This window comes from Telopea speciosissima, chromosome 1 (assembly GCF_018873765.1).
Source record: "Telopea speciosissima isolate NSW1024214 ecotype Mountain lineage chromosome 1, Tspe_v1, whole genome shotgun sequence".
NCBI classification, from domain to species: Eukaryota; Viridiplantae; Streptophyta; class Magnoliopsida; order Proteales; family Proteaceae; genus Telopea; species Telopea speciosissima.
In genome coordinates, this window is record NC_057916.1 from 82275181 (window position 1) to 82287962 (window position 12782).

At 38.1% G+C, this 12782-nt stretch overlaps 1 protein-coding gene across 6 annotated transcripts in view; it reads right to left on the bottom strand.

Moving 5' to 3' along the window:
• The window catches only part of LOC122663362 (exocyst complex component SEC10b-like), a 42076-nt gene extending 29410 nt beyond the window's left edge, over window positions 1-12666 (bottom strand). For all 6 annotated transcript variants that reach the window (XR_006333106.1, XR_006333107.1, XM_043859048.1 and 3 more), the window contains exons 1-13: window positions 12530-12666; window positions 9950-10045; window positions 9557-9814; window positions 9402-9476; window positions 8705-8806; window positions 7715-7765; window positions 7499-7604; window positions 4887-5006; window positions 4704-4795; window positions 3233-3401; window positions 3076-3152; window positions 2854-2952; window positions 2654-2744 (exon numbers count right to left, since the gene is read on the bottom strand). Coding sequence is in view for 4 of the 6 variants with exons in the window: in XM_043859048.1 (XP_043714983.1) it covers window positions 2654-2744; window positions 2854-2952; window positions 3076-3152; window positions 3233-3401; window positions 4704-4795; window positions 4887-5006; window positions 7499-7604; window positions 7715-7765; window positions 8705-8806; window positions 9402-9476; window positions 9557-9814; window positions 9950-10045 (1336 nt within the window). In the remaining 2 variants the exon portion in view is untranslated. The remainder of the gene's footprint in view (window positions 1-2653; window positions 2745-2853; window positions 2953-3075; window positions 3153-3232; window positions 3402-4703; window positions 4796-4886; window positions 5007-7498; window positions 7605-7714; window positions 7766-8704; window positions 8807-9401; window positions 9477-9556; window positions 9815-9949; window positions 10046-12529) is intronic.
• Between the last annotated feature and the right edge of the window lie 116 nt (window positions 12667-12782).

Consider the following 12782-nt stretch of genomic DNA (forward strand, 5'->3'; position numbering starts at 1 on the left):
GCCATTCTTTTTTGATACATTCCCCTATTTGACTACCCAATTGACCCTTAAAATTTTGGTTTATTATCAGTTTGCCCTTTGGTTTGGTTTGTATTTAAAAATGGATTTCCACCGAATTACATCCATGCCATCCTTTTTTTCCAACACAGTTCCCTTTCAATAATACTAATTCCCTTCATATCCCAAAACATACCTTTGGCAATTACCCATAACACCTTTGGAAACTTCTGGTAAATTACAATTTTGCCATTCCTTCCTTTTTAATTACCCATAGCACTTTTAGCAAATTCTGGAATATTATGTTTTTGCCCTATCTTTTACATTATCTCTGTTATGTTCACGTGTACTACACGTGAGGGGGGATTATGTACAAACACACCCAGACATTATAGAAGCAGTAACTTGCAGGAACACTTGGTGCAAAGCATAGACGATCAGAGTTTTCACCATTGTCAATGGGTATCTACTTTGTTATTGGGTGGAGTTTGCCATAAGGGGGAGATTGAAGAATTGAAATATTGAAGATATTTGGTTGTTGCCTATTTGAGGACTTTCGATTGGGTTGATACAGTTTTTTTTTCCGCGGCCTAATTCAGTTTGTTTTCGCTACTTGCTACTCTAGTTATTTCACTTCAAGATTTTATGTCACTATGACAATCTGAGATTCATCACTGGATAGCTATTGAAGATCGTTGAAAGCTGCCTTTTTTGGAAGACATTCCAGTCCCGGTTTGCTGATCATGTCTGCCCAAGTTTTGAAGATCTATTTTTTCAAGTTCTTGAAGGTTTATTTGGGAGCTGCATTCATATGTCAAGCTGGATTCAGCTGCACCTTAGTTTTTTTTTCCATTTTGTTCAAGTTGGGCATTAGTACCTTTTTTCCTTTTAGTTCAAGCTGGATCTTCTTTCTTTACTTATTTGTATAATCCAGCTTGAGGGGGAGTGTTGAAGTACTGTTCACGTGACACTGTTCACGTGAACAGTGATTTGGTTGATATGTGTATCTTCTATTTTCCTAGTCCTAGTTGGAGCCCTAGTTTCTAATTATGTCAAGTCCTAATTCTACTGTGAGTTGTTAGTCTTAGTTTCAGTTTGAGTTGTTAGTTCTAGTTCTTTTCCTATTGTAACTTGGAATCCTATCATGATTAGGAATTCCTAATCTGATTAGGAGTTCCCCTTTCTATTTGTAATTTCCCCTCTATTGGGGCTTTCCTATCAATGAAAACAATAAGCTATTATTCTCTCATTCTCTCTTTTTTCTCTTCTCTCAAGTTACTGGTTACAGGTCCTAGGTTTTCTACAGAAAGAAAGCTTGTTTTGGCAATTTATGTGTCCTGAGAGAGGATGAGAGACTGAGAGTACCGAAATTGCTCCATTGGATGTGAATGTGGTTACAGTGGAAGATTCGTCTGTTGAACTTGAGGATGGTATTATAACAAGGCAAAGTGTATCGTTTAAAGAGAACTTTATATGGTCTAAAACAGTCCCCAAGAGCTTGGTTCGGTCTTTTCCATAGAGCCATGGTGTCAATTGGTCATAAACAAAGTAATGCTGATCGCACTTTGTTTATCAAGAAGACGGGTCAAAGACCTGAGAAAGCTACGATATTTTCTTGGGATCGATGTTGCTCATTCAGCTCAAGGTATCTTCCTCTCTTAACAGAAGTATACACTTGATCTTCTATTTGACACAGGAATGCTGGGATGTAAGCTTGCATACTCCATTAGAGCCTAATACTCATCTAAAGAGTAAGGATGGAGAGCCAGTGGATAAGGGCAGCTATCAAAGGCTAGTTGGACGACTGATATATCTATCCCATACACGGCCTGATATAGCTTTTGTTGTGAGTGTGGTTAGTCAGTATATGCATGATCCTCACTCAACTCATCTAGAGGCAACATATAGAATCTTGAGGTATTTGAAGTCTTCCCCCTGGAAAGGGTGTCTTTTTCTCTCCTCAGGATCACTTGTGAGTTGAAGCTTTCACCGATGCAAATTGGGAAGGATGTCCGGATGACAAGAGATCTAACTCAGGCTATTGCACCTTTGTTGGAGGCAACTTGGCGGTGCAAGAAACAAGTTGTAGTTGCTCGGTCCAGTGCAGAAGCAGAGTTTTGGGCTATGAGCCCATGGTATATGTGAACTTCTCTGGCTCTAGGGGCTCCTTCAAGAATTTTGTTTTCATGATGAGCTGCTTATGTGTTTATATTGTGATAGCAAATCAGCAATAAGCATTGCACATAATCCAGTTCAACATGATCGCACCAAGCACGTCGAGATTGATCGTCACTTCATTAAGGAGAAGTTGGAACAAGGAGTAATTTGTGTTCCTTTTATGTAGTCTAGTGATCAGTTAGCTGCTATCCTCACTAACAGGATTAGTAGTAAAAGTTTTGGTTCTATTGTTAGCAAATTGGGCATGTTTGATATTTATGCACCAACTTGAGGGGGAGTGTTGCAATATGGGTTCAAGGGTATTTTAGTCCTAGGGGTATTTCAGTCCTTGTACCTATTCTAGAATGTTCTCCAGACTATTATAAATGAACTGGGGCTGTGAACATAAAATCACAAGCCATTATTCACAATTTCCACAATTTAGCACCACAAACTAGTTCTATTAGAGAAAGGCAAACACAAAAAAGTATAGCATTACCTTCAATATCCAAATCACCACAGCCCACAGCTCGCAAGTCTCTAGCAAGTTTTTGTGTCTTCTCATAAGCCACAGCTAGCATTCTAAGATACTGTAGAGAAGGGAGAACATATGAAGGGAACTTCAAAGTGCACCAGCCTTGGGAGAAGCCACTAAAATTTTCTCTTTGGTAAGTAACGAGGACCATTAATTTAACTCACCAGTAGAAGTCCACCTTGTTCTACGGGAGGTAAGTTAACTAAGGATGGCTTCATTAATAGCTTGTCCAGAAGGGCCGTAACTCGCTGCTCCAAAACTCTCTATATTCAACCACAAAATAATTGCAAAAAGTAAATAGCTGACACAACCTTTGAAATTTAAACTTCCACAGAATGTGATGAAAGTAAAATTGGTACAAACAAAAAGATTCCTTCCTGGAATACCTGCACCAGGATAGACATGACATCATTAGGAGAAGGGAAAACAGCCATTACTGTGGCAGCCTCTTGTCGCACAGTATCTGCAAACCAAGCAAAGCAGATTTATCAAATCCATTGGAAATCCAACTTACCGTCAACGGTCAAGGAAGATCAACTGAACCTGTGATTTGTTTGTACAATGAAGAAAGCCCACGAGCAACATCATTAGGGCAAGCTTGTGAACCCTGATCTCCAAGAACCAACCTCGTGTCTGCATTCATTATTTCCACATCAATAAACATTGGTCGAGTTGCAACATAATGTTGCATGGCACTTGTACCCCGGTTGAACTGCATTGTCCAAAAAAGAGGGGGAAAAGGGTAGAGTTGATAAATGATATGTGATAAAGATAAATAAAGCTCAAACTCTTTATCAGATTTGTCCTTTAATAGTTGCATAAATTGAATTCCACAATAGCATAATATACCTAAACATATATCTTACTGACATAACAATACTAGAAGTTGCTCAAAAAGGTCAAAACCTTATGATGATGTTACTAATGGAATCAAAAATAGTGGATGACGTGGAAGATCCTTCTGGATTGCCATCTGATCAACATGTACAATCAAAATAGGAGGAAGTCCAATAGAAAATTTATAGGACCAGGCATGCTGAGTTGCCAAGCAAAATGCAGGCAGGACAGGGCAATAAATAAATAAATCCGTAGGTGCAATGTGGATGTTGAGACCGATGGGTAGCAAGACTAGAAAGATAAATAAAGATAGAGTGTAGTCAGGTGACTTGGTTTGTTTGTGTAATGAATGTGATTCTCAAGGGAAAACTAAGGAAAATAAAAAGACATTAGACGTTGAGTGACGACATTTTCTTTTGGATGGTATTAATACAAAAAAAAGGTGCGGAGACTTGAGAGTTACTATTTAAGAAGACTACTTTACACCCCAAACCCCTCCCCACCATGGAAACAAATCTCGGTTTCGCTCACTTCCAAGATGAGTTGGCTAGATACTTGAAAAAATGCATGGTTTCAACTGATTTCGACCGAGATGTTGGTAATTTCGCAAGTTTCGACACTTATGCCCATAGAAACTTAGGGAAATTTGGCTCAAAACCAGGACAGACACTTATTTAAGCCAGAAACCAAGTTAGACACTTATTTATGCCTAACATCATTTAAGTAAATGTTTTTATTTACTTGAGATATTATTCATAAATGAGCAAATACCCTCTATTTGAATCCAATAAAAATAGTTAAAAAATCAACCCCCCAATTCAAGAATAAAAACTAGATTTTCGGTGGTAGGTGCAATTTTCAATTTTCTAATGCTAGAGTTTTTCTCAAATCTATAAATTCCATAAACCTTAAAATGGTAAAACATTGCTAAAAACCAAAAGTGCGGTAAAATATTCATTTGCTTTGATGCCTCAAAAATTATTTTCATTCAGAGTCATTTTGACAGCATTATCACATTCCAAATTAATTTTGACAGCACATACCAAATTAACTTTGACCAAGTTTCGACCAGTTTCGACCATATCTCGGTTTCTGGCTGGTCGAAACCCGAGTTTTCGAACCTTTCTCCACATAATATTAAAAGGTACAACGAGCTATTAAATCCCTTATAAATAACCTGAGACAAAATTTTAGCACATTCTGCCATTGTCGATAGTTCCCTCCTCTGTGAAGCTGCATCAAATCGAGCCAACAATCTATTCTCCAATTCTGAGAAAGAAAAACAGACAAACATAGCATGAAAAATGAGTCTTGCAAAAGAAAGAACAAAAGAACAACAATTGATAAATGATCGGCGCACCATTGCAATAGTCCTGAAGATTTGCAACTGCAACTTCTAAACCCCTGCTTGCTGTTGCATTTCCCACTAATGATGGTACAGATATGCCCTGTCTCCCGATATCTTCTTCAGCAAATGACCCTAAGATGAAATGTCACAGTAGAGTAGTTTATATTTGCACCTCTTAACTATGTGAAAAAAGAAGCTAAGGGAGAAACATCTGAGGGAGATACTATACTATATATGGATATGATGCAGGTTCATCATAGAAATTGGCTTATTTCTTTAGAAATAGGCCTAGGGTTGGGTTATATACATGTTGGGCCTTTGTTCCTAAGGGTTTTTTATGTATTAGGCTACTTTAATGAGCCTAAACTAGGGGTACATAGGTTGCATACGAGATTAGCCCAATACTTAGTTTATTTTTATGTTTTTTTTAATTGAACCGGTTCAAATTGGTTGCATCCAATTGGTTCAATTTAAGTGATCATATGACTTGGTTAAGTAATCATGTGACAACTTAAGTGGTCATGTGATGTAAGTTAGGCTGGATTAGGACTCTATAAGTCCAGCCATGTTTTGAGTCTATTTCTTTTAGTATTTCAGTTTCCTAGTCAGTTTAAGTTACCTAATAGGTTAGGGATAGGGCTAGGCCTTTCCTTTTTAGTGTCTAAGTCTAATTTTGAGTCTTCTATATAAGTTTGTAAGGGAGGCCAGCATTGAACACGAATTTGATCAATAAAAACTCAGCTTTATGCTTGCTGCCTTTGCTCCATCGTGAGTGTGCCTTGTGAGTTATATTAAGGTGAAGGGATTGGTGGATCTCCAATCTGACTCCTTGCATCGTGAAGATCGGGAAACCTCATTGTTTATCTTCAAAGCTGCTGCCATTGAAGACCTGCAAAAAGTAAGAAATTCTGCAACTATTCTTCTTCTTTCTAGAAGGTCACATACAAGGTGATTTTCGTGAGAATTCTGCCCAGCCAAATCTAACCATTAGAACCTGCTAAAAATTTGATCGAATCTTCCTCAGACCCTAAGAGAGACTCGATTCAAATTTCAGCACCATCCACCCAGCCGATTATCTGAAATTACAGTTTTACCCCATCTCTCCTACTTCTACTAGGAAACCTCCATAACATCAAATCTGTCCATCAGTTTCAAACCAAACTTTCAGCATACATCCCTTACATCTTTGTGACACTCGATCCAAGTTTTAGCCCCAAACTCCAACTCTAACCCCTTCATCTCCTTGCTCCATTAAAACCCAAACCCAAAACCCTAAAATTCAATTCTGCCCAAAATTGCAGAATTTCAAAACTCATCCAAACCTTAACCTTTTTATACCATTATAGCCCTCTAGACCTGCCCATTAATACCTTATAAATCCCTTTCCCAATATCCAACCCCAATCCTAGTTTTACCCTAAACAGCCCCAAATCTACCTAATTAGCAAACAGTTTCAGAACTCTGGTCTTACCTGGCTCCTATTAGGCCTTGCCTATATAGGACTACATCAGGATGATAACAGTTTCAGGCTTTCAGCCATTTTATGGGAAGTTCTTGTTGATATATATTGTTGTTTCCCTTACTTAGCTCGAGCTTTTGGGATGAGCTGTTGAAACATGGTATCAAAGCCAGGAGGATGGGTGTTTGATCCCTCGTAAGTGTGAGAGGTTTGTGTTGTGTTGTGCTCCTACAGCTTTTACCGTTAGTGCCACATGATGTTGTCACGTGCAGAGCCACATGATGTTGTCACGTGCAGAGCCACATGATGTTGTCACGTGAAGAGCCACGTGTGTGAGGGCCTGCACGTCCGGAGGGTGTTGATATACATTGTTGTTGCCCTTATTTAACAGCTCGAGCTTTTGGGATAAGTGCTTCTAACAATTCTAAGATTTTCTCCCTAAACAAATTCATACATAGCAGTTCTTTCTGACATGCTTAGCATGATTTAATGCCTTAACTTATTCAATATAGATATATTAAATTCTTCAGCAGAGAGGAATGCCCTTTCATAACTTGCTTCTTGTCTCCCCCCCCCTCCCCACCTTTTCTTCATTTATTGGTAATATTCAAACAAACTAGTCAGAAGACCCAAGAGGAGTGTCACCACAAAATTGTAGGGAGACAACAAAATATGCCGACAAAAATATAGCAGAAGCTCTTTGGAGATGGATGACCTACCACACAATGAAGACCTATAGAAACCACTTCTGCGGGGAGGCAAATTGACCAACCTATCTTTCAAATGAGATGAAATGCCCTTTCTAGAGGCCAAGGCATGTGCCTCTCTAATGAGATAAATTATTATAGAATCTTGAATCTCACTCACCTCCAAACAGTCAACACCTAAGTTGTCAGCAAACCTGAGGTCCAGGGGAATAGCCATAGTTGAATACTAAGCTGTCAACCACACCCTCGCTTTTTTTTTTTTCTTTCTTTTTTTCTCTCCAAAAAATTATGCTTAAAATTATTAATAATCAAAGTTTATTATTCATTATTCACTGCTTTAGCTTAAAAGAGAAGAAGAAGACAGTCTATTCATCTTACAATATTGATTAATCATGTTTCTCCAAAGACATGGAAGTCAATATAAATTCTAATGTGTCAAGAAAATGATGTCAGCTTACGCAATTTCTGTGCAACTGCAGCAGCCTCAGCGACACGACTATCATCAGAAAATAGAGGTGAAATTTCCATTAGGTCACCAGGGCCTCTATTGAACTCCATTAAGTACTGCAGCAATCATACTAACAAGATGGTGTTAAAGAATTAATTAATCAAAGGACAGCATAAAGTGTTAAATCACTAGGACAGGAGAAAGTCACAAATATCATAAAAAATACCTTTATGAGCTCTATTGTTTGACTAGCAGTTTCCCTCTGAGAATCTGCACTCTGACAAGCAATAATGGCATTTCTTAGAAACAAGGTACTAAAACTTGGAACTCAACCCCAACTCGACCCTGGAAAAAACTGAGATCTCGGTCGAGTTGGTGCATTTTTTTTTTTTCAACTCGAAACCTCAACTCAGTGGGTTTTAGACCTAGTTTGGGTATGAAACTTGGTAAACAGCCTATTTTAGGCCATTTAAACACAATGGATTATCAGATTTTGCAAAAACAAAGTCCAAATAGGAGTTTTACTTCAGACCTTAAGTTCGTAGGCGACGACGTACTAAAATACCCTACTCTACATATAATTTAGTAATATAAAGCGAACAAAACATTCAATTAATAGCTAAACAACTTAATAAGCATTAGAAATGTTAAAGTGATACATCAAACTGTTTAACAATGTTACAAGTTACAACTATCATCACATAAACTTAGTTTGAATCAAGTATTCAGTCCCCAATAGTGCCACATAGTCTTCCCATTACATAGTGTTGTTGCACTGTTGCATATAGTGCTCCATAGCAAGCATATAAGAGTTGCCACCAGCATATGTCAAGTCCCCTATCCTAGGGTATAGCTGTTGCCATGAGGCATGAGATCCCCTACTACTGTCATATTGAGGCGTGTATGGGTGTGGCTGGTTTGGGATGGGGAATATGGGCCCAAAACCTGACCCAGTGCCCAATCCTTCAAATGTGCAGCTGAATTAACTCTCCCGTAGGTTACACCGTGAAATCCAGAGGTAAAATGAGTCACAACCTTCAAATGGGAAGAAAATAGCTTTTGGACAGAACTCGATCGAGAAATATCGAGTTCTGTCGAGTTAGATGACTTTTAAAGAAATAGATGGGTCGAGATCTGGACCCGAGACTTAACAGAGTGTGAAATGGTTCAGAAGACCCAGTCAGCACGAATTGCTAGCTACAGACATGCACTTTACCTGCAGATGATCTCCGATTTTCGCAGCAGTCTGTCCAACACTAGAAATGCGTGAATCCAGCCGGGCAAAGCTATCAAATAGGCCATCTACACCTTTCTCCAGCTGAAATCAATAAGAGAAAATTGATTAAATGCAGTTTTTACTGTATATCCAAATGAAAATTAGATTCAAAAAAGTGGATGTATATTTTGAAGGTCCTCCACAAATATAGAATTGCCAAAATTGAACATAGGCGGAAACTGGAGAGTTTTCTTAGAACGCATAAAGAATAGACTTGTGAATCCAGTAAAGGTAAGGGAAAAGAGAGAATTATCTCATTTTCAATAAGTCCTCCACAGACAATCATGCTTTGATGGTGAATGGTGGAAGCCATGGGCATTAATTTTGATCAAGGTTGAAGGCTTTTTTCTGCCACAATAGACTGCATTAATTTGAACTATGCAAACTTTGAGCTTCTTTGGTGGGCAAGGAAGCCCCTCATACCCTCTAATTGGGCCATCCTCTTGCAGTCTCCCCCGCATCGGTGATTACTGCAATTTCCTTTTCTTTTATTTCTTCTGTCATCCGGTTTCTTATTGTTAAAGAATGAAATTCAAATTCGGCAGTATTATACATCAAGGTGGCATCGGTTAAGTGATATGCAGAAAATGACAAATAACATATAAATCCAGTTTTGATGTCTTCTCACTACACTAACCCCGCAGAGTGTCTTGCGATGCTTGGAGTCTTGAACAAAAACCTCCCTCTTCAGATTATACAGTTTTGCATCCACCTTCAACCAAAAACAAATCAAGAGAGAACCTCAACATAAAAGCTATATCCAGTCCATCAGCTTCATTCACAAGGATATACCTGCTGTCGGAGATCAACCAACTCCTTGTAAGAATCCTTGAACAGGGATAAGAGAGCATCAACTTCTGGAAATAATGGAGTGGAAACTCCCTGTGCTGACTTTGCCACATCAGATGGAACTCGCATGTGCCCATTAGGTAAAGTATCATTACCACCAAAGCTGCCATGACCTTCCGAAGAATCTGTCTTTTCTTCTTGGAATGAAGGGAGGAGTTTGTTTACCAAGTTACCAAACAATGTGTCAAAAGAGAAGTCACCCTATAAAAGAGAGTAATTTATTGGTCCATTTCCCTTAGAATGTTTATCACCAATGACCAGCAATACTGAAATGTCAATTCCAATGTTATGCACTCAAAGCTATAAGCAATTTATTATTGAAGTTCAAATTTTTACCTTAAAGTCATCTACGTCCAGTATAAGTGGAAGTGAGCTAACAGAAGAAGATTTTGCAACCCTATCATTCTTTGTTCCATCTCTACTCTCTTTCATCTAAATTAGGAGACAAAAGTTAACAATGACAAATACATGCAACTAAAAACAAACATGACAGAATGTCTGAATAGCCATCAAAATATCAATTAATCAGTAAAAATTTGATAAAAAAAATCAAACTACAAGATCTCAGACACAGTATCCAGTAGAAACACAACTCTAGAAAACATGACTGTTTTTCATTCATGTGTTTTCTGGAAAAGTAAATCAAATAACTGATGCAGATATATCACCAACGGAGCTTATTTTAATGGAAATAAGCCTTGGGTTGGGTTATATATGTGTTGGGCCATTAGTCCAATGGGTTTACAATGCAATAGGGTACTTTAATGGGTCTAAACTATTAACTATGGGTAATGATATGCACAAAAACACTACATCAATAACCGCACGACATGTCGCACGAGACCACACAACAAACAAGAGCTATCAAGACCATGAAGACGTCAAAGAGTATCGCCCAAGATAAGGGGCACAAGCACCCATGTCAGCACACGATCAGGAGGTAGTTAAGGCAAACAGTTGCACCATAACTTTGACGCAATCGAGCCTCAACGACAGTTAACCCTCATTGCCTGGGAACCTAGGAAACATCTATCCCCACTTTGACACATCTGCAAGATGTCCCATTAAGTAACTGTCAAGGGATGCAGCAACTGCCTCGACAGGGGAGCCATCTTTAAATGGTAGATGAGGGACCCTGGTATGGATATATTGAAACTCACTGACTTACTGCTCTCTCCGTACTCCCTCTACTTTTTGTTTATTGTGTTGGACTGACTTGAGCGTCGGAGATTCCCCCCCCGGAGTTCGCTCCGGGTCTTCTCTTGTGCTCTTCACCCCTTGCAGATCACCACGTCACCAGGCCAAGTTTCAGCAGCCACAGGTAATAAAGTTGCATTAGGAATTAGTTAGTTTGTTTCTTTATTTAATTTATTTTTTAAGTTGTTTTGGGTTAGTTCAATTGATCCGGTTCTATGTGGTTCAATTTAAGTTGCACGTAATTGTTATTAAGTGTTTTAGTTGGGCTGGATTAGGATTCTATAAGTCCAATCATGTTTTGAGTCTATTTCCTTTATTATTTCACTTTCCTAGTCAGTATTGGTTACCTAGTTAGTCAGGGATTGGGTTAGGCTTTTTTTTTTTTAGTTTTCGAGTCTATTTTTGAGTTTCCTGTATAAGGTTGTAAGGGGGGCAAGCATTGGACACAAATTTGATAAATAAAGTTGTGGCTTTTGTTGCTCTCTTCTCTATTGAAGATCCCTTGTGTTATTTCTGTTGCTCTTATTATTCCATCATCTTCTTAAGCCATTAACAAGTAAGTTTATTCTCAGATTTCTACAATGAGAACCTTCAATTCTAGACTTTCATATACAATGTTGTTGTTGTTGTTTTTATTTATTTATTTTAAATTAAGCAAACCAGCCGTCTGATTTGACTGAAACTTTAACCGAATCTTAAGAACCCTAACTTGAGAACTTGATTCAAGTTTCACTCAATTCTGACCAGCCGATTGACTGCTGGAGTGAAATCTCTATTTTACCCTTTGCCTTGTTAAAACCCTGTTTTGAGATTCGTGTTCTGATTTGTTGAACCTATTAAGCTATTGTTTATAGGTTATTTTCATGTCTGAAACCCTGCAACCTATCTTCAACCTCTGAACCCTAATTACAGTAGTTAAATTACTATTTTACCTCTAATCCTATTGCTACTAGGAATCACCTATAATTGCTGATCTAACCATCCGAATGAGTTGAAACTTTCAGCAAACCTTCACCTCCATATTCCTTGCACTCCACGTTGTTACAGACCCATTCATCCATCTGATTTTGTGTTATTAATAATCTCCCCAAATTTGGATTTTATTCTCTGTGAAAAGATTCTGTTTTGGTATTGTTTTGATTACCCAATTACAGTATTACATCAATAACTCTCTAGGTGATTGGTTCATAAAACGACAAGAAAGACGAGGAGGTTTGGTTGCCCAACAAGAACGAATTCATAGTGCGAACATACTTAACATGTTGACGGGTCTAACACTATTCACTTGGTACGAGAAATAATGATTCCTAGAGTCTCAACGAATGCCCTAGCCCAGCTACGAATCCCATGAATACTTCCCAATGAGTAGACCCTATAGCATCATCGATGCTTAAACTAGAAGAAGAAAAGAAAACTAAGAATTTGAGGAACTTTTACTCGTTTTACAGTCAGAATTGGGATCAACATCTGCAAAATACAAATTACACAATCCAATTCACCTTAAAACACAGGAGGGGAGGGCAGAATCCCCGTCGGTTCCAGCTGACAAAGGAACAATTTCAAACGCAACTCGGAAGAAGATTGTTCCATCATTGATGCAAAAACAAACTAAAATGAAACAAAGAAAGGAACCAGATTTGACAGAAAGGAAATGAAGGAAGTTTCAGTCTGATACACTAATAATCTCAAGATTAAAAAGAGAGGGAAAAAAAAAAGTACCTCTTCGTTGAATCGAACGAGGGAGAGAGAAACGAGACACTCCAATCACCTCTTCCTATATTTCCTCCTGTGTCACTATTTTTAATGAATACTTTTCATCAGATAGACAACAAATCCAGTTTACAACTGGAGAGGGATGACAACGATGACCGTGTAAAATGACGAATTTAGCCCTATTAAATTAATAATCACATATTTCTACCAAAATAATATTAATAATAACATATTTATTGGGAAACAAAAAAAGAAAGGA